At 37.1% G+C, this 19730-nt stretch overlaps 1 protein-coding gene across 36 annotated transcripts in view; it reads left to right on the top strand.

The window, feature by feature from the left end:
- Positions 1-18659, top strand: part of MYBPC1 (myosin binding protein C1) — a 101494-nt gene extending 82835 nt beyond the window's left edge. For 20 of the 36 annotated variants that reach the window (XM_087968471.1, XM_087968461.1, XM_087968464.1 and 17 more), the window contains 8 exons: positions 281-448; positions 1127-1215; positions 2294-2489; positions 3645-3784; positions 7116-7275; positions 8699-8835; positions 11563-11749; positions 17937-18659. In XM_087968471.1, coding sequence (XP_087824597.1) covers positions 281-448; positions 1127-1215; positions 2294-2489; positions 3645-3784; positions 7116-7275; positions 8699-8835; positions 11563-11749; positions 17937-18037 — 1178 coding nt within the window. In that variant the 3' untranslated portion in view covers positions 18038-18659. Of the gene's footprint in view, positions 1-280; positions 449-1126; positions 1216-2293; positions 2490-3644; positions 3785-7115; positions 7276-8698; positions 8836-11562; positions 11750-15898; positions 15936-17936 lie in introns of all 36 variants that reach the window. The other 16 variants (XM_087968478.1, XM_087968473.1, XM_087968480.1 and 13 more) reach the window with 1 other exon arrangement.
- Positions 18660-19730: the final 1071 nt, after the last annotated feature.

Genomic DNA, 19730 nt, shown 5'->3' with positions numbered 1-19730 from the left:
TCAGGATTAAAATTCTTATGTCTTGACCGTCTGTCTGTCTGTGCCTGTCTGTCTCTTATTGAATCTTCTTTGCAGGCTAGTTATGTTTGTTTCTTCTAGTTGCACCATAATAGGAGCTAATGACTTGACCAGAAATGTGCAAAATTCCATAACATATCCAGTATAGACTTTAAAAGCAATTTTTTTAAAAAAACTATTGAACTGGATATTATCTGTCTTTCTATATAATTCTGAATGTTTTTCTTTCTCCTTGTCTTTTTCTGTTTTTATTCCACTTTAGCGGAAGAATGGATTGTGGCCAATAAAGATCTAACAGATAAAACAAAATTCACCATCACTGATCTTCCAACTGGATCAAAAATCTTTGTCCGAGTAAAAGCAGTAAATGCTGCAGGTCCCAGTGATCCCCGGATGCATCCACAACCTATTTTAGTTAAAGAAGTTATAGGTGAGGCTAATTATTCATTTGTAACTCATATAAGCATTGATAAAAGTTATTTTTCCTTGCCTAATAGCTGTGTCATCTTTCTTTACCTGTTGCTTTGATTTCCAATTTTAAAAAAATCCATACATAGTGAGGGGCAAATTACATGGGTAATTTGTTAACTAACATCGTTACTTTGTATTTTAATCTGATTTATTTTCTCTTTTTTAAAAATGATGTTCGGATTTATTAGCTTTTAACATTCCTAAACTAATAAACAAGCTGGAAACTAGCTCCAGGTAAGAAAAAGTTTGTTAATATAAATTGGGCTCTGGCTTATCTATTTTGTGAGCTCTAAACAGCCTTTCTCCTTACAATTTATGCCCCTTCAGATGTCAGACCTCATTTTAATAAACATGCATGCTATTATCCTGTCCAACCAACTTTCCTCTTTCAGATTTCTTTGTTATGTTGACTATAAAAGGGGATGTAAGCTAAAGATCTGGGTTCCCTCTTTTAATGAGAGGAACCCCTTTTGTCTGAATATTCTGATAAATTGTAATAAAATGATCTTCCTGTCTTGGTTTGTCTCATTGGAAAATATGCATGCCAAGGCACGAGCTTGAAAAAGCCATATTTGGCCTTCAATTGACACATTTTGATCTTATGAATTAAGAAACAAATTTCTTTCTTTAAATTAAGAACCTCCAAAGATTCGTCTGCCGAGACACTTAAAGCAAACTTATATTCGAAGGGTTGGAGAAGCTGTGAATCTTGTTATTCCTTTCCACGTAAGGAATGCATGAGTGTTTGTGTGTCTATATGCATAAAGGTCTATATCTCATATTAGGTGCTGGGTATGTAACTAATATAATTGCACTGATAACTTCTACATTTGAAGAAGTTCTAAGAAGTTTCAATATTTGCTAAATGTCAGCAAATGTTTAAAAAGATCCTTGTGTTCAAAATATGGGAATTATAATACTGATCAATTTATTTGCAATACATTTACAAATATATTCAACTGTAATCAGAGTAACTTTAAACGCCTTTAATTGTCACTCGATGTCATAGAGTACTCCAACTCTATACATGAAAGAAAGGCCCATTTTTAAAATATACATTAATTCTAGTAATCTCATTACCTTACCTCAGTAAGGGTAAATTTGACAACATCATTGATTTATTCTTATTTACCAAAATTAGGAATTGCCCATCTCACTCTCAGAGAGGGTGGCATACAGTTAAAAGCATAACAATCATATAAGAATGCAGTATATTAGAAGAAGGAGCCAGGTAGAAACAAAATTAAAAATAAGTTGAAAGTATGTAAAAGTTAAAGTTAAAAATAAGTAGAAACAAAATTATAATAAGTTAAAAGTCAGGAAGGAGCTTTACACTCCAATCACTCCCAGGGTTGTGTGCTGCTCTGGGAGCCCCATGCAAAATTTGGAACAAGCCCTTATTGAAAGGCTAGCAGAGTGGGGACCCACTCCCCTTTTGGGAGAGGATATTCCATGGGGCAGAAGAAATGGCAGGGAAGGCCGTCTTCCTGGATCCTCCAGTTGTGCTGGCAGGAAAATTCTGGGTACTGAAGTCCACACAACTTAAAGAGGCCAAGGTTGAGAAACTCTATAACAGCGACAAAAAATGAAGGGAACCAGTTTAGAAAAGACTGATAGCCAAACATATTCTACCTGCTTAATGTCAAGCCTGAAATTAACATATGTGTAGCTTCAATCAGCAACTCACTGATTTTAATTTGCAGTTCTTTGCTATTCAAACATATTTAAAGAATATCTTTAAAAGGAAATAATAATCAAGGTGTATATCTCAATGGATACATATCTGGGGGGTTTCCTTCCACAGGGAAGGCCAAGACCAAAAGTATCTTGGAAGAAAAATGGTACCCATGTAGACAAGAACCAAATTAATATCCGCAACAGTGAAAATGATTCTATCATCTTTATCCGAAAAGCAGAGAGGAGCCATTCTGGGAAATATGACATGAAGGTCAAAGTAGATAACCTCGTGGACAAAGCCACAATAGACATTCAAATAGTTGGTATGTATTGAAATTCTACCTGAGTAGAATATGGCCTGTTAGCTCTAATACCTTGACGATACTTTGGCCTTACAATAACATAAATTTTATATAGGGAGCAGGATAAAAAGAATAAGAAATTGTGGAGGGCTGGATTAAGTCCATTGTCTGGAGTCTTCCATGCCTCCTCAAAAATTTAAGAGCTTGAAATAAGCTACATTATGATCCTTACCATATCTATGGCCCCTACAAACCAGAGTTAAGGCCAAAGCTACATTTCATCTGGATGTGAAAGGCCTACAATCTAACAGTTACAACACAGTCTTGCCTGTAACAAGGGGAGAAGCCAAAGATGTCTTCAGAGGGCACAGAAGGACAAATTCTGATACATGTATAATGTATAATGAGGTATCAGACAAGAGCTGCAATTGACATACATCATTACAAACATCTTTAAAGCCAGTATGTTTTGGTATCATTAATGTGATAATGCCATGACACATGATGTCCTTTTGACATCATCATGAAATGTCACTGGAAGAAAGTTAACAGAATAATAGAGTTGGAAAGGACCTTGGAGGTCTTCTAGTCCAGCAAAGCTGGCTGAGGAATGCTGGGAGTTGAAGTCCACAAGTCTTAAAGTAGCCAAGGTTGGAGACCCCTGTTCTAGTCCAATCCCCTGCTCAGACAGAACACTCTATGTACCAGGTTATGATACCTCAATGCAAAGCCAACAATATCATAGTAACAATAGCTTGACTATCCTAACCTTCAGTTCTTGGCCATCCCAGCATCAAAAGATTACTATTTTCTTTTTTGTATCTTGCTGCTATTTTCATAAGCTGGCCTGAAAATCATTTGATAAAGTAAAATAAAATTTAAAAAGCAAAAGCCGTGTTGCATAGGATGTGACTGAAAGAATTAAATGTAGTGAAATACGAGTGGATTTTTTTTGTGCTGGAAAACATTAACTGTCTTCAGATGCACTTGCAGCAGTAAGCAAAGCTGAACTGTCACTCAGAAATAAAGGAGGAAGTCACATGAAGGAATCAGGGACAGGAAATGCCACCTTACGAAACTTTTGGCCACTCTTTAAAAGAACATTAAAACCTGCCAAACTGAGACAAGCTGGAAAAAAATTACTGTACTGTTAAAGTTTCCTCTTTACTGCTACAGATCGTCCAGGTCCACCCCAAGCAGTAAAAATTGCAGAAGTCTGGGGAGAAAATGTTGCTTTGGAATGGACACCACCAAAAGATGATGGCAATGCCAACATTACCGGTTACACAATTCAAAAAGCAGACAAAAAGAGTATGGTAGGTAGACTTTCTAACATGGCGAATCTCAGGATAAGCTGCCTGGTTCTCACATAGAAGGCCTCGAAACTCTGCTATTATTTGGGAATCTAAATGACTTTTGAAAACTGGAATATCTGCCATTTAAATATTCTTAAACTGACACTTTTATAAAAGACCTTATGTGAACATAATAAGTATCTTTGTCAGGTTGTCTTTGTTCCTGGTATTGTTACGTTCAAATGATTCCCTACAGCCTCACTATTAAAGCTATCATATTTGTTTCTGCACATCTTCTTTATATAATGATTTGCTTGTTTTAGGAGGTAGGGGGATTGACTCAGACTTTAGGCTATTGCATTAAATTGGCTGTTGGTATAGTTATTTACTTACAGACATTATTGCTATTCCTATAAATTCTTGTTAGTTGCCCAGAGACAAACTGTGGTAAAGGAGGTCATATAAGACTTCTAAGTTAGTTAGTGGCTGGATTGAAAATAGTTGAAAATAAAGTTAAAAAATAAAATTATTTATTAGGGATTTTTGAAGGGGTGTTTTCAGGGGTGTTTTCTACCGGTTCTGTCCACCTCTGTAGAACCGGTAGCTCTGAAGAGCAGCAGACATAGAACCAGTTCTATGTCTGCTGATGTTTTTGCCTGCCACCCACCTGGGCTCTTACCTGATCTTTATTTCCTGATTTTTCAACTTCAGCTGCCAAACGAGGCACAGCTGCAGTTAGAAAAGCAAGAAAAGAGGGCTGTTTCAAAGGCTGCTTCTCTGCAGGCAGCTGCTGCTGATGGCTTGGCTCGCAGCCTGCAGGGAAGCTTGTAAATCCCGAACCGGTAGTTAACCCTGTCTTATCCCACCCCTGGGTGTTTTGCTTTGATGAAGCTCTAAGCACCACTTAAAGGTACTTCACAATTATTCCTTTACTTTTAAAGCAGGAATGGGGTTTCCGTGTTATTTCCTTTGAAATAGTTCAGAGCCACTATTAACATTTTCCCCTCAGAGCTCACATGACTGGAGAAGGTGGAGAAAACCCTGTGTTTTTGCCAACCCAAAAGGCCAAGAGAACTTTTGGGTTGGGTAGCAGTGTTGGAAGAAATATCCTTTTGGGTTCAGTTCCAAGTGGGGAAGAAAGACACTGGAAACATGGTGACTGCTTGGAAATATGGTTCATTGATGAGCAGGATGTGTTCTTGGGCAGGAAAAAGGGAAGAAATGCTGAGAGTCCCTGGGTTTTATGCCCTCTGTTGGGCTTTGAATTTGAGCTTGTATTCTGATTGGTTGTCAGACTCCCATGGGGCCATGCAGGGGTAACTCTGTAGGTTGTCTTTTGAGTCCCAGGCTTGGTTGACTCTTTCTGGGTGATGATGTAATGAAAGGGCTTTGAGCAATTCCTATTATGGCTCTGCCTCAAGGAGGTAGATCTTTGTTATGTAGAATAGACTGGCCCAAGCCTTAATTAACAAAGGTGGGAGGCTGAGTTTCTGCCTCTCTGAATTTCTACTTCTCTTTTAGGGGAAATATTCTGTCTTTTTCATATATTCTAAAATATTTCATTTTTCTAAGATAGGGGTGAGTTTTAACTTCCAACAGCAGGCTGCAGGAACCTCATTCCTGCCTCCTAAGAGAGCATGAAGCAGACTGGGGGCACTGAGGGGGTGGCAGGATCAGCCCAAAGGATCTTTGGTGGCATTGAGAATCTTCCAGGATAGACTATTCCAGTGCAGGCCAGAGGGGATTCCATAACACACGTCAAAAAGGCCAGCTGAGAGATACGATATCCCTTTGCTGCACACTTAAGGCACTTCTGTCAAGGTAATTCATAACTTGTCCCAATGAATGGCTAGCAAAACAAAAGATTTCCTTTCACATCATGAGATCTTGAGAAGCAGAATCAAAGTCAAACCAAAATAGAGGGTAAAAGAAAATGAAAATAAACAAGCTAAAAAAAATTAACACATACCAAATTGAAGATGCGGTACAGATTAAACCACCGGGCTAGAAACCAAGAAGCTGTGAGTTCTAGTACTTCCTCTAAGCATGAACCCAATTGGGAGACTGGGCCAATAATTCTCTCTCAGCTCTTGGAGGGAGACCACGGCAAACCAATTCCGAAATCTTGCCAAAAATCTTGCCAAGACTTGTGCAGGAATTTACCAGGAGTCAAGAAGACACCAAAGCCAACAGATTGAGGAGGCTATACAAGATTAATTAACAGTATTTTATATATGCTTCATGCAGTTAGCAGAAATCTATTTCTGGAAGTCTTTCTGTAGGGAGACCCATCTATTATCTACTTCAGGGTTTCTTTTCCCTATGCCAAATTAAGATTTAGTATCCCAGACTGATTTTTTTTCTGCCAGTTTTATCCTTTGTTGTGCTTTACTGGTTGAAGCCATTCAGAAAATATTTCTTTCAATATAAACACAGTATAATATTTATATATACGTTGAATAATAGTAATAACATTTATCTTTTCATCTATAGCAATAGCAGTAGCATTTAGGCTTATATACTCCCCCTGTGGTTGGACTTAAGTGTAATTTTGTAGTACAGTTTTGTAGTACACAAAATTGTCTGCTACAATGTCCTACCAGTCAATGATTACTTCAGCTTCAACTGCAACAATACAAGAGCACACAACAGATACAAACTCAATGTAAACTGCTCCAAACTTGATTACAGAAAGTATGACTTCAGCAACAGAGTGGTCAATGCCTGGAATGGACTACCTGACTCTGTTGTTACATCCTCTAACCCCCACTCCTTTAACCTCAAACTATCCACTATTGACCTCACCCCATTCCTAAGAGGTCTGTGCACAATTGTGCCTACCATCCCTGTCCTATTGAGCCCATTTATAAGTACCTATTTCCTGTATTCTTACTCATGTTTATATTTATACCTATTATCTTGTAAGCAATTGACAAATCAAATAAATAAATAAATAAATAGACTGTCTGGGTAGTTTATAATATTGAAGCTTTATTTTCACATCGCACCCAACAATTTGAGTCCTCATTTTACCGGCCTTGGAAGGATGGAAGGCTGAGTCAACCTTAACCCCATCAGAGTAGAACTCCAGGCTGTGGGCAGAGTTAGCCTGCAATACTGCACTCTATATTACTATTTCATATGTTTAAATCCAAATGTACAGATAAACTTCATTTAATATTGCATATCTCATTTGTCTTTTAAAGTGGGGGGTGCTTATAAAATGCAGTCATTCCTCAGGCTGCAGCATAATACAGATAGATACTTCTGGATTGATGTCTCAGCCAGGCTACCCCTGAGTGCATAACTCTTGTGGCATTACAAGCTCAGGTTAATTTGTTCTATCTTTCAGGAATGGTACACCGTCATTGAACATTATCACCGGACCGCTGCTACTATTACGGAACTTGTAATGGGAAATGAGTATTTCTTCCGCATTTTCTCTGAAAATATGTGCGGCCTCAGTGAGGATGCCACAAGAACAACAGAAAGTGCTGTGATTGCTAAGGATGGTTAGCTAAAACTCTGAAATTCCTGAACTATCTGACACAAATACGACAATGGAAATCAGCTAAAAGAGATTTGGGAGGCTTATATTAATCTATTCATTATATTAAGCTGCCATAGTTTTAGCAACCACATCATTATGTAGCATAGCCAATCATGTTAATAATGAACATTGAAAATACTTTATTCTTTTTAAAAAATATTGTACAGTTTGGAGGGAAAGGATAAAATAATGGAGACTCTGTTCTTGTTTGAGCTGTAACAGAAACACATCTACATTTGGAAGAGAAAAAAATGTTAAAATTACTTGGATTTTTTTTTTCATGTATCCCATCTGCTAAAAAGCATGGGTATTATATCTAATTTGCAAAAATACTAATTGGAAGCAAGGTATCCCATGTGGATTTTGCACAACATTGTCCTGTAGGTTCTCAGTAAAACTGAATGCACCATAATTATCAATATCAAGAAAAAGTCATTTGTGACCATTGACTTCTCTTGCACAGAGAAACATGGTCAGGAAAGTGACTTAAAATTTTTCAAATAACAGCACTTTATCCAAAACTATTTAAGTGCCCTACGACCCTATTTTAAGGAAGAGTTAAGGATCCTATGGATTCATGCCACCTGTACAAGAGAAATGTTCAGCCTTGTATCCATTCAGAACACCAGTATACATTAAACACGGTGTTTTGCTATCTTGAAGGGAGAAGAAATTTGTTTAGTTCACACTTTAGGCAGAGATAGTACATTTTCATTCTTTTCTTGAAAGATAGTCTGCAATCCACCAGGCAAAGGATATAATGGTGGAAAACAGCTACTAGCCAATCAGAATGTCAAACCAATCAAAAACATTTTCTTCCTCTAATCTCATTTATATTCTTTGAGGTATTAGATGACATGCTTCTTCCTCTTTAATCCTGCCCAACAAAACCAATGGGCAAGAAAGATTAAGTTTTTAAAAAAATTATAGGCAATTAGATTATGAGTCCACAAAACATAGAATTTTCAAAGGTCCATATTCAATTTCTTTATATTTAGTGTTGTCTATAAATGTCATGGAAAAAAGTTTGAACTCTTATTCTAGAACTCTTGAAGGAAGAAATCTTTGATGATGTATCTTTTATTGTGGATAGTTTATAGAGTAGGTTGCAGACAACTGAACAATATGTACTATGCAGTATCTCTTCCCAGGATTATAGGTCAGCTGCAGAGGTTAGCTTCATGACCCAGGAAATAAAGTTGCTGCTTTTAAGAATTAGAAACACATACCACATTTACTTGCCAGTGCTTTCACAAGCCACATTGGAAGTATTACACAGTTCCACAATTTACTGATAAACTTTGTTCTTATGTAGATAGCAATTGGGGAAGTGAACATGTTACAAAATTCTGTCTTTTAGCAATTCTTGAACTTCTCTTTTGCAGGTAAAGTGTACAAAAATCCAGTTTATGAGGACTTCAATTTCACTGAACCACCAATGTTTACTCAGCCTTTAGTTAATACATATGCCATATCTGGTTATAATACAACTTTGAACTGCAGTGTCCGAGGAAATCCAAAGGTAAGATACTAATCTAGTAAGAATCACAAGTACACAAGAGAATTTTAAAAAGATGCGGATAAGACAAATCAGGTACAACAATATTTTTCAAACTTGGCAGTGTGAAGAAGTACGGACTTCAACTCCCAGAATTCCCCAGCCAGATACGTCCGCAAAATGCAGCGGGCAAGTAACCTCTCCTCCTAAAAACCTCCTCATCTGCAGAAACTGAATATCACATATAAAAGTTCCACACATGTGCAGAGCCCCATTAGAACCTATATGTGTAATGTAGAATAGCAGTCCTCAACCTTTGTGGCTTGGCGGCCTGGCTGGGGTGGGGGGGAGAAGAGAACTGTACCTCATGAGTGCACGTTTATGTAGTCCTTCGCCTGAGTGGTGGGCCAGCATGAACACGCAGCCCTTGCACCCATGCAGCCCTTGCATAAGCTGTGGGCTGGCACATACCCATGCAAGTGTCCACCAGCATGCCACAAGCACAAGTTGGGCTACGCATGCACACTCTGGCCACCCGCTCATGCAACCCAATTCCAAATAAGGCACGGCTTGGTAGTGGGCCATGGGTTGGGGACCCCTGCTGTAGAACCTATATGCAGTGGTGGGATTCAAATGGTTGTACCACCGGTTCAGTGGGCATGGCTTGGTGGGCGTGCTTTGCACGCACACAGAAGCTTTTCTACTGACCTTCTCCTGCACTCTCCCTGTGTCTTCATCAGCTGACCTGCAGCAATCTGCTGTGTTGCATGATGCAGCTGAGCTTCAAAAGGAGAAAATAGAGGTCAGTATGGAGCCAGGGCGGGTGAGTGGGCCCAGCAGCTGATCACTGAAGTGAACCGGTTCGCTCCCAGATGATCTTCGGAGCTACCAGTTGGGCCAAACCGGTAAAATCCCACCCCTGCCTATATGTGTGGACTTCAACTCCCAGAATTCTGGGAGTTGAAGGCCACATAGCTTCAATTGCCAAGATTGAGAAATGCTGAGGTATAAGACTGCTATTTCTTCATCTCACTTCATCTCACTTCTTGAACGTTATATATATATAGGTTCTAACGGGGTTCTGCATAGGTGCTGAACTTTTATATGTGATGTTCAGTTTCTGCAGCTGAGGAGGTTTTTAAGAGGAAAGGTCACTTGCCCAGTGCATGTTGAGGACATACCTTCCATTCTCTCCTTAATTCTTTTTCAACTATTGGGGGTCTGCATCATCTAGAACTTTCTGTGCTCTAGTTGGGTTAAAATTTATTTTTTATTTAATACAGGGAAATATACTGGTCTTTAACTGTAATAAATATTTTGAAATGTGAACTTTGGAGGAAAGAGAGAAGAGTGTCCCTGTGAGGTAACATATGGCATTGTAACTCATGTAATGTCCCCTGTTCCTAGTTGTAATAGCACCTAGAAAATCCATAGATGTAAATGCAAAACTGACCACTCAAATATACTTGTTACCAGGTAAACTGTTTGTTCTTCTGCTACATCACTCTAGAGCAAAATAAATAATTTCATCAGTGCCCCGATACAAACCTTCATTTCCCCATTTCTACCCATTGTGTTTCACCTCTTTTCCTTAATCTGATAATTATTTGAGTTTTTCTTAGAATTGGAAGCTAGCACAAATGCAATTTATCAGGGAGGGATGTTTACAATATCTGTCACAATACTTCATAAATTGTATGACGTCTTTATTTGAACCATATGTCAGATTTATGGTTTTGCTCAGACTTGTTTCTATCTCTGTGCAAAGAACCTGAAGTTTGGCAATGAAATAGATTTCTTGCTAATTAAAATTAGGAAAAACTGTCCAATATTTCCTGTATATTATTCCCAAAGAAAATATATTTATATTGGGAGGACTGATGAGTTTTTAAAAATCTTACTATGATGAAAGTATTTACATAAGGTATTCTTCTGGTTCTCCAGTTCTGGAATTTTGTTTTTATTAGATATATTAAAATAACCACCTTTGTTTAACACTTTTAATGGCCTCTTTTAATGGTGTAATGTGAAAACCATGTGTTCAATAAAAATGCATGTAAAATATGCATGTAAAATGTTGCATTTAAAAATCACATTTGAGAAAGCTGTCCCACAAACTAGCTGCAGAAATTGAAATATATTGCAGTTGTTGTTCATGAAATGAAAATTTAGCATTCCAAAATATGTAGGTCTTTCAGAAGGGCAATCCCTAATTTTATGACCTTTTTTTGCAGCAGTTGTTAAGCAAATATAGGGATTAAATGAATGTGGTGGTCATTAAGGAAACCCATTGTACCCAATGGCCATGAACCATCATCCCATGACCATGAGAAGCTGCAAATGGCCATAAATGCAGACCGATTGCCATCTACCCAAAATGCCATCATGTGATCATGAAGGATTGGGTAGCCATCATCTTTGAAACTGAGTCATAAGTAACTCTGGAGAGGTCCATTGCAGCTTCAAACAGTCACTAACCAACTGATCATAAATTGAGGATTATCTGTATTAAGAGTTTCTGTCATAATTAAATGAATTTTTTTGAGTAGATAGAATTTTAGGAAAAGTATGGAATGGACTTATCTGATAAAATAATTTGAAAAGCTAAAAAAAATTATCATTTATTTTAAGATGCCTTAAAACAGAAAATGGACCATCTACTTCATTAACATCAGATTTTAACATTATGCTACAAAAAAGGAATTTGATGTTTAATTTCCTATCTTCTCTGTCTATTTATTCTAACTGCAGCCCAAGATAACATGGATGAAAAATAAAATCATTATTATGAATGACCCACGTTACAGAATGTTTAGTAACCAGGGTGTTTGTACACTGGAGATTCGAAAACCCAGCCCCTATGATGGTGGCACATATACTTGCAAGGCAGTCAACAGTCTTGGTGGGGCTGAAGTTGAATGCAAATTGGAAGTCAGAGGTAAGATGGTCTTTGTTGGGTGGAGTAACTTTCTTTAGTATAAAAAAATAGCTGGGAGCAAGATGCCTTCCTTATTATGACAATTTTTGCCTCTTTTGCTTTGCGGGAAAACACATTTTCATGAATAAAATGTTAAAAGTAGAGTAACAATATTTGAATCAAATGTTTATGCTATACGGAGAGTATGCAACATGGCAACATTTTGAATATCGTAAATATATCTGCACATCCATCAGAAATACGCCTTCAGGATATTTCCAGATTAAGGTAATACATAAAGAAGATTAGTAACTGGCTTACAATGTTCCATTTTTAACTTTAAAATAATTTAGTTACAAAATGATCCTATCTAAGGAACAGTTTATTACCTTCTTTCACTGAGCTCATAAAAATATTCTGTAATGCACATTGTCTGTAGAATCTATATAGTCATGATGGCAAACCTATGGCATGTGTGCCACAAGTGGCATGTGGAGCCATTTATGTGGGCAAGCAAGCTCCAACCAAACTTACCTGCACTGCGCATGCGTGCACTTCCCAGCTACTGGAAGTGCTGAAACAGGCCCATTTTTCAGCCTGCAAAGGCTGCAGAGGCTTCCCTCGAGCCCCCCGGAGGGTGAAAATGGCCTCTCCCAGGTTCCAGAGGCCCCCTGGAGGCTGAAAATGGGCACTTCTGATATTTCCAGAAGGCCCATCTTTCAGCATTCCGAGATTACAGAGGCTTCCCTCGAGCCTCAGGGAGGCCGAAAAAGGCCTCAAATGGGCCGAAAATCAGCTGGGAGGCGTGTGCATGCACAGTGCAGGTAAGCGGGCAGGGGGGTACACATGCGCAGGGTGTGTGTGCATTGCAGTGTCTGTTCCAGCATACACACACACACACACTATCACACGTGTGTGTGCTTTCGGCATACCACAACAAAAAGGTTCACCATCACTGTTATATAGGTTCTAGACTCACTAATTTCTGCCTTTTGGGACTGCCTACCTTTTGTTTCCTACTTACTTCTCAATCTTAATTAGATCCGTAATTATACTATTATGACATTGAAAATCCAATGTGGCCCTCACTGCCCATATAATACTTCTGGTTTGGTTAATTAGGGTATTTACTTGCTTTGGAATTTGTATACTTTATCTATCTTGCCCAATGACTCAAGCAAGATAGAAGTGACCTGTCTTGGGCAATATAGTATTCACATTTCCTGATTGTCCCAGTTTTTCTATTACCCACTTTTCTGCATAGAAGGCATGACCTCATTTCAAGGAGTTCACTCTTCCACATCACATGATAATAGAACTACAACTCATTCATAAACATCTAAACTCATGCTTTCTGCAAATCCTATATGTGGTTGTTTCATTTCAATCCAGCAAAGAATGCCACCATGGGACATTCATAGTGTCTAATGTCTATGGCACTAGTAACCATGACTTAAGTACTACAATTCTGAGCATTGAGACATTTTAGGGGTACAAGAGTTGATCCAGAAACTACTTGGAAAGAAACTACTGAAGGCTGATAGCTCCTAGCCAAATATAACCAATTTTTTTCTTCACATTTCAGTTTTCATTCTTTATTTCTTCCCTTTGTTACCTAGAGATGGAAAGACTAAAAAGCCTCTATATTGAAAGCTTGGTTGCCAATTTTTTGCAATCATGAAGATATGTCTACTAACTATTTCACTGCAGTTGTGCTGGGGTTGGGTTATGCATTTTTTTTTCTTTCTTCGTTCTTCTTTTTCCACTTAATATTTATTATCTGAAATCCAGTACCTTTTATTCACTGCCTGCATGATCATCTATCATTAGGGCAGTTCAGCCTGCTAGAGTGATTCAAAAAAAAATTACTACCAGTTCTGTGGGCGTGGCTTGGTGGGTGTGGCAGGGGAAGGATACTGTAAAATCTCCAATCAGAGGTGGTATTTGCCGGTTCTGAAGCAATCAATATTTTTCTCCTCTCTTGCTGAAAAACAAAGAATAACTTTTCCCATCCTGGTACCTTCTGGATGTGTAGGGATAACACTTTCCAGATTCTTAGCCAAAATGGCAAAGCTTGGAAAAGTCAAAGTCAACTTATAATAATTATTTGTTGTGGGAGAAATGATATTGGCTTACTCTAGAACAGGGGTGTCCAACCTTGGCAACTTTAAGACTTGTGAACTTCAACTCCCAGAATTCCTCAGCCAGCTTTGCTGGCTGAGGAATTCTGGGAGTTGAAGTTCACAAGTCTTAAAGTTGCCAAGGTTGGACACCCCTGCTCTAGAACTTGCCCATTGTTTAGTCTCTGCCCCTGCCTAAACTGGCACTGAGATATTCACCATCTGAGATGTCAAACAGAATAAGCTCCAAGAAACTAGTTATCCACTAGTATTCATCCAATAAAAAAGATGAGAGACTCTGAACATGTTGATTCTTTATAATTAAAAAAATGATGAGATGACTAGTTTCTTTTATTTTTATTTTTTCCAAAGACTTAGCAGATGAAAGAAAAGATAAGGCTCATTTCAATTAAGTCACACTGACTCAGGAATTTTCAATTGAACAAGTCACTTTGGATCACTCCTAAAGCCACAATTAATTATTTCCAAGAAATGCTACTGGCATAAATAGAACTACCCTAAATTGCATATTCTGATTATGGTGCCCCAAGATATATAGATGCTTTAATATCACTCTGCAGTTTAATATTGGACAGAATGTTTTTTCTTTCTTTCTATGTGTTGGAAGCTTAAAAGAATTACAGTTGGTATTGCAAGTCTGAAAGAAAAGAAGAAGCTTAATATTGTTAAATAGTGGTGCAATAGAATGTCAAATTAAATATTGCTCAATAAATCTGCAATGATATATTATGGAGAAATTTTGCCAGAAAAATCAATCTTCTTGGAGGAGCAGAAACTGGTGTTTAAAATCACATTCAGATGGACATTACCTTTCATTTTATCCCTTTCCTATTATATAAAACATGTTTGCATGATAAGTGTGTATTTCATACCTGTTCTTCATCTTTGTTTCATGGCATACTTCTATGGCATGGGCAAAGAAGGTCAAATTAATCAAGACAAAAGTAACTAATGTCTAGATTATAGTAACTAAATTTAAATTTTCATTTATCAATAAATATAGTCTTAGTTTCATTTTCTTTTTTAAAAAAGTAGATTCTTAATCAACATCAAATACTGTAGTTGTTTTCAATGACAAATGTATCATATGTTTGAAAAAGTAATTCTAAATAGTTTATATTCAGAAGGGAAGAATTATGAAGAACAGAGCTGAATAAGTAATAAACAGTCTCTCAGTAGAATCACATCATCAGTGTTTAAATTGTCAAGAATAAAAATGATAACATATAATTTAATGATATATTAAGAAATCCACACATGAGAATAAGCTCTGATAAGACACCATAAAATTGAGGAAATACAGGAATGTACAGTAAATTGTATAAAGTGACTTATAACCTGTAATATAATGATTTAGTAGCTAACTATACTGTATTTTAAGAAAATATTTTCCTCCTATAAAAATGCATAGTTTAAAAGGCTAATGCAGAATAAATACAACTTTGTTGTGCAAAAATATATACTGGAATGTTAACTCGATACAATAATGCTTGATAAATTTGCCTAGTAGTTATTCAAATAAAATAGATATAGATATAGATGGTTCAATGCTATGCATATGGCTTTTTCCTATACTGAGAAACACTCTGGATACGCTAGTGTGCGTGTGCGTGTACATATATCTATATCTACAATTTTAATTTTAATTAAAATATTTTAATTTAGTTTAACCTAATTTTTGTTTTAGTCTTAGATTAGTGACACAATTAGATTGGCTCCTTTATATCTCTTAGATTAGTGTGGCAGCCAATCATTTGTGTTGTGCATAATTAATTAAGCTTTCTACATTAATGATAATGCTGAAAGTGTGCTAGATCCCTTCATCTTTTGACTTTCCATTGTCTTTCCATTCTCATTCTCTCTTTCTCTCTCTCTTTCTCTCATTCTCTTTCTTTCATGTGTTACATGACTAAGGAATTAAATCATCATCTTTTCATCCCTGTGGACATACTTTCACTCAATAAAGTCTGTATGTTTATGTTTAGGAAGTAAAGTGCTTACAACTTCTTTCTCTCTCTCTCTCCTGTAGTTACACAGTAAGGATTTTTGAATGTATGTCATCTAAGGTAAGCTTTCATATGGTCTCTGCATATGAAGCTTATTTCTATTGTCATGTCATACAAATCCTACCAAAGTATGGCATAATTTTCATTATGTCATTTAATGAAAATGGGGTAATAAAACCAATGTAGCAATGGACTGATTATTTGTATTGTGTTCTTAATTAACAACTCTCGCTGAATCTGCTGAATAAATGCTTGTGCTAGCAGTTCCGGCTATGATGCCAACACTTACTAACAAGCTATAGAGGGAGTATTAAAGCATGAACCAGGTTAACCGTTTACTATACATAAATAAGCATAAATCACAGCATTTGATCCGTCTAATGCCAGTTATTTGCGTCAAGGTTCAGGCAGCTAAGAAGTAGTACTATTTAATTATACCCAACTCTTACCTCCTTTTCTTGAAAATGTACATTGCAGCAACTTTAAGGAACTAGTTTAAAGCATGCCAGATTTTGTGTGTCACAGCACAAAAAGGTAAAAGAAAGAAAGGAAAGAAAAAGGAAGGAACAAAGAAAGAATGAAAAAGATATTTGACAACAGATTTAATTGCTCTAAGTTAAATCAAGTAGTTTCATTTCAGCTGAGTTGTGCACAGAATTGTTATTTGCATTTTTATTTGCTTGAATGTGCAATATATGTATCTCTGTGACAGTAAATCACAAAATATAATCCACGGAGCTTTGAAAAGAATCTTGCATTTGATATTAATGGTGCAAACATTCAAAGGTAAGTTATTTATAAAAGGGCATGTTTTTTTCCCCTCTCTCTATCTCTAGCCAAGGCTGTCTTAAAGCAAAGCATTTCAGTGTTTGTTTGCTTTTTAACTATTGTTACTTCATTGAATCTCAGCAAGCTAAGGTAATTCTTCTTGGAATTTAGACGATTAATATGGCCTAGATCCTTGTATGGAATTCTCATGATACCAACATCGCTAAACAATCCAAGAAAATGAACATGAAGTTACTATATTTCACTGGGTTGGCACCTTATGCATATTCTTGCATTATTGGTCTGGTAGATTTTATTAACTCCCACTGAAACATAATATCAACCATTCCCACCTAGATAGGATGGTTTCAATAGCTGACAAATGTGTCGTGTGGTGAAAGTATTGATAGGGAGGTCATTGAATGCAGTAATATGATACTCAGGGGATAGTGATCATCAGTTCCAAAATGGCTGGCACAGATGGGCAATCAAAATCCCATCCCCCTTTTTATGTGTGTATGGTGCATGTGAGGCATGTTATAAAGGACTGAGGCTTTGACTGCCCAGTTGCACCCACCATTTTGGTGGTGTTGACCCTCCCCTAGTTATATAGCTCAATATAACACTGTAACTGGGAATTGTAAAGAAGAAACGTGGAAGCAAAAACAGTCACATGGTTAACATGTAATGCAGGCTTAATATCATTATTGTTTGCAGAAGAAAGTTGTTGGGTTGCCCTTGGTATTTCCCTTTTGAATATTCTTGATGGTACTACAGATATTATTTTGGATGACTTTCACTATGTGAACCTCCCTCCCCCCAGCATCCTGCTGAGTCTCCTTTCTTCTCCTTCTCCCACTCCCTTATTCCAATAATTAGAATATGGCTAAGCAACTTCACTTCAAAGCTTTTTCACTATGTTTGGTTTGGAGAATTTATGAAGACTCACACTATGAGTCTTTGATGAGTACCTGACAACTTTGCAGCCACAAGAAAAATAACTTGACATTATTGGCAGCAACTTCATGCTGATCCATCAAGTCCCCATCCAATGAACAGTGAAAATGGTCAATGGAACATAGAATTCCTGACCAATCATTCTTGGAAGAATTTATTTCACTCACATGCAGAGGAAAAAAAGTAGCAATTGTAGAGCAATCCTAAACCTATTTACACTAAAGGAAGCTCTGCTAAAATGATGGTATATTTCTCCTTTTGTAATTGCACAAGTGTGTGCAGGTATAAAGAGCAAACCTATCCTTTTGGTTGTTTTCATAATTTTCTTGTCCTCAGGTGGTCTCTCGTTCTTCCGACTACTACTACAAGGGGTACCTCCACATATTGCCCAGTCCTATATGAAAGAAATGGACGCCAGCAAGTATGGAAAAAAATAAATTCTGGCCCCAGTGCTTCTCTGCTTTTGCACCAAAAACTGCTAGCCACTCTGCAGCCTCTCATTTCTACCGTGATCTTCCTAAATCATATATATCGCACCTTCTGTTTTCCTCCTGGTCCTGGTGGAAAGAAAAACACACGCATGGATTGCCTTTCTTTTCTTTCTTTTTCTTTCTTTCTTTCTTTCTTTCTTTCTTTCTTTTTTTTTTTTTGAAGTTTAGTGAAATAAGCTGATGCTTACCTGCATTTTGTACTGTTGTGTATTTCTGTTTCCTTCTCTTTCCCCTCTCTTTTTTTAATGCAAAACAGAAGACAAGCTAAACAAATATGCATGAAAGTTCATTTTTAGTTTCTAATTTATATGTTTTAATTTTTGTGAAAAGCAGATGCTGCCACACCCAATAACAATGGAATCGGAACATACATCACCTCTTTTGATAAGCAAATAACATGCCTCCTGTGTACACATGATTTACAGCATTTAACCATTAATTGAGCTGAATGCATCTCAAGTTAAAAGGGTTTCCCCCCACTGTTGTTTATTTGTGAATCCAATTTATTTGAGCTACTACAGGGGATATTTTTGGTGATGTATAATAAAGCTGAAGTGTTTATGACCTAGTCACATATTTGGGATTCTTATGCTTATTTTATGTTAAGCTGTCATTGTTATTTTGTTTCCATAGTGTCTTGGCTTTTTGTCTGCAATTACAAACACTGGATTGTGGGCTGGGATGCAGATATACTTGCATATATATTCCTATCCATTACATTATTCCACTTGGGGGTAAGCACTGTTGTATAAAACCATTGAAGAAAGAAAAATTAAAAGCATCGTATCAGAAAAAGAAATATCATATAAGCAAGCATAGTTTGCACCAATGCCATACATTATGCCTCTCCATACCTTTTTGTCCTGCAAATCTTCTGGGCTTTCATCTTCACCATTTATCACATGGGTGTCAAACTTGTGGCATCACATTGTTATCATGTGACATTTCGTGATAGTTTTTTTCCTTCGTGGAACTGGGGTAGGCATGGCCTGCATGTAACATATCCAGCCTGCAAGCTGCCAGTTTGACATCCCTGATTTATCACTTCACACATCTTGCAATCTTTATCCAAACACAACTTTCTCAATCTTCTCTCAATACATTTAGTCTTTCCTCATACACTTGTTTGGTGAGTCAGTTGTCACATTCTCTGTGAATACACTTCCTCATCTTCCTGACCACAAATTTTTGTATCATTTATTCAGCACTAATTTTTTCTTGACCCTATCTTGTTCACTATACACACTTCTTAAAGATCCACTGCATTAAACTTTTGTGTTTTTATATCATGGCAAACTCATTTTCATATAAGGAAGTGTACAGATGCTCATGATGGGCAATTCCATTTCTTTACACAAACCTGCTAATAATAACTGACAGTACTGGTCAGTTTAGGCATATTTTGGTCGAAACCCAGTTTTATCCCAAGCATATTCACATTATTCTATGCAAGGCAGGGTCTCTTAATATGGGGACTACTTTCCAAGCTAGCATATTATTTACTATATCCCACAAACTAGTATGTATATGCCATGTCTATATTACAATGCTAGGCAAGATACAAAATTTCAGAATGTATTGGAACAGTTTGGAATAGAGTACTACATAGCTATATGGGGTCTGAAGCTGTGATGATCCG

The sequence above is a fragment of the Notechis scutatus genome, chromosome 6 (assembly GCF_049901735.1).
Source record: "Notechis scutatus isolate UNSWTSFEM ecotype Mainland chromosome 6, rNotScu1.2, whole genome shotgun sequence".
Taxonomy (NCBI): Eukaryota; Metazoa; Chordata; class Lepidosauria; order Squamata; family Elapidae; genus Notechis; species Notechis scutatus.
Note: the sequence above shows the minus strand (reverse complement) of the source record. Positions and strands in the feature narration are given on the sequence as shown.